Genomic DNA, 310 nt, shown 5'->3' with positions numbered 1-310 from the left:
CCTGCCCCTCCCGTCGCCCCCCTCGCCCAGCGCGCATTCCCGGGCTCCTTGGGGCTGGGCTGCGCGGCCTTCGTGGCACCAGGCCCAGGCCTGATTCCTGCCTCTTCCCCAGGCCGGAGCCGCGGCCCCGGCACCGGCATGGCCCCGCCGCACGCCCGCCTGCCCTGGCCTGTCCAGCTGCGCCCAGCCAGCGCCGGCTGACCCGCTCGCCCCTTGCGCCGCGGCCGCCCCCATGGACAGGATGAGCTGGCTCAGCAAGCTGAACCCGCGCGCCGCCGCGGGGCACCGTCCGAGCCGCGGCCTGGGCCTG

General features: G+C 78.7%; 1 protein-coding gene across 1 annotated transcript in view; it reads right to left on the bottom strand.

Annotated features, from left to right (window-relative positions):
- The window catches only part of CNGA4 (cyclic nucleotide gated channel alpha 4), a 3,114-nt gene extending 2,974 nt beyond the window's left edge, over positions 1–140 (bottom strand). Inside the window, exon 1 of the mRNA XM_019523752.1 lies at positions 80–140. Coding sequence (XP_019379297.1) covers positions 80–140 — 61 coding nt within the window. The remainder of the gene's footprint in view (positions 1–79) is intronic.
- Between the last annotated feature and the right edge of the window lie 170 nt (positions 141–310).

Source organism: Gavialis gangeticus, unplaced genomic scaffold, assembly GCF_001723915.1.
Source record: "Gavialis gangeticus isolate Ggan-Ray unplaced genomic scaffold, GavGan_comp1, whole genome shotgun sequence".
Classification (NCBI taxonomy): domain Eukaryota; kingdom Metazoa; phylum Chordata; order Crocodylia; family Gavialidae; genus Gavialis; species Gavialis gangeticus.
Note: the sequence above shows the minus strand (reverse complement) of the source record. Positions and strands in the feature narration are given on the sequence as shown.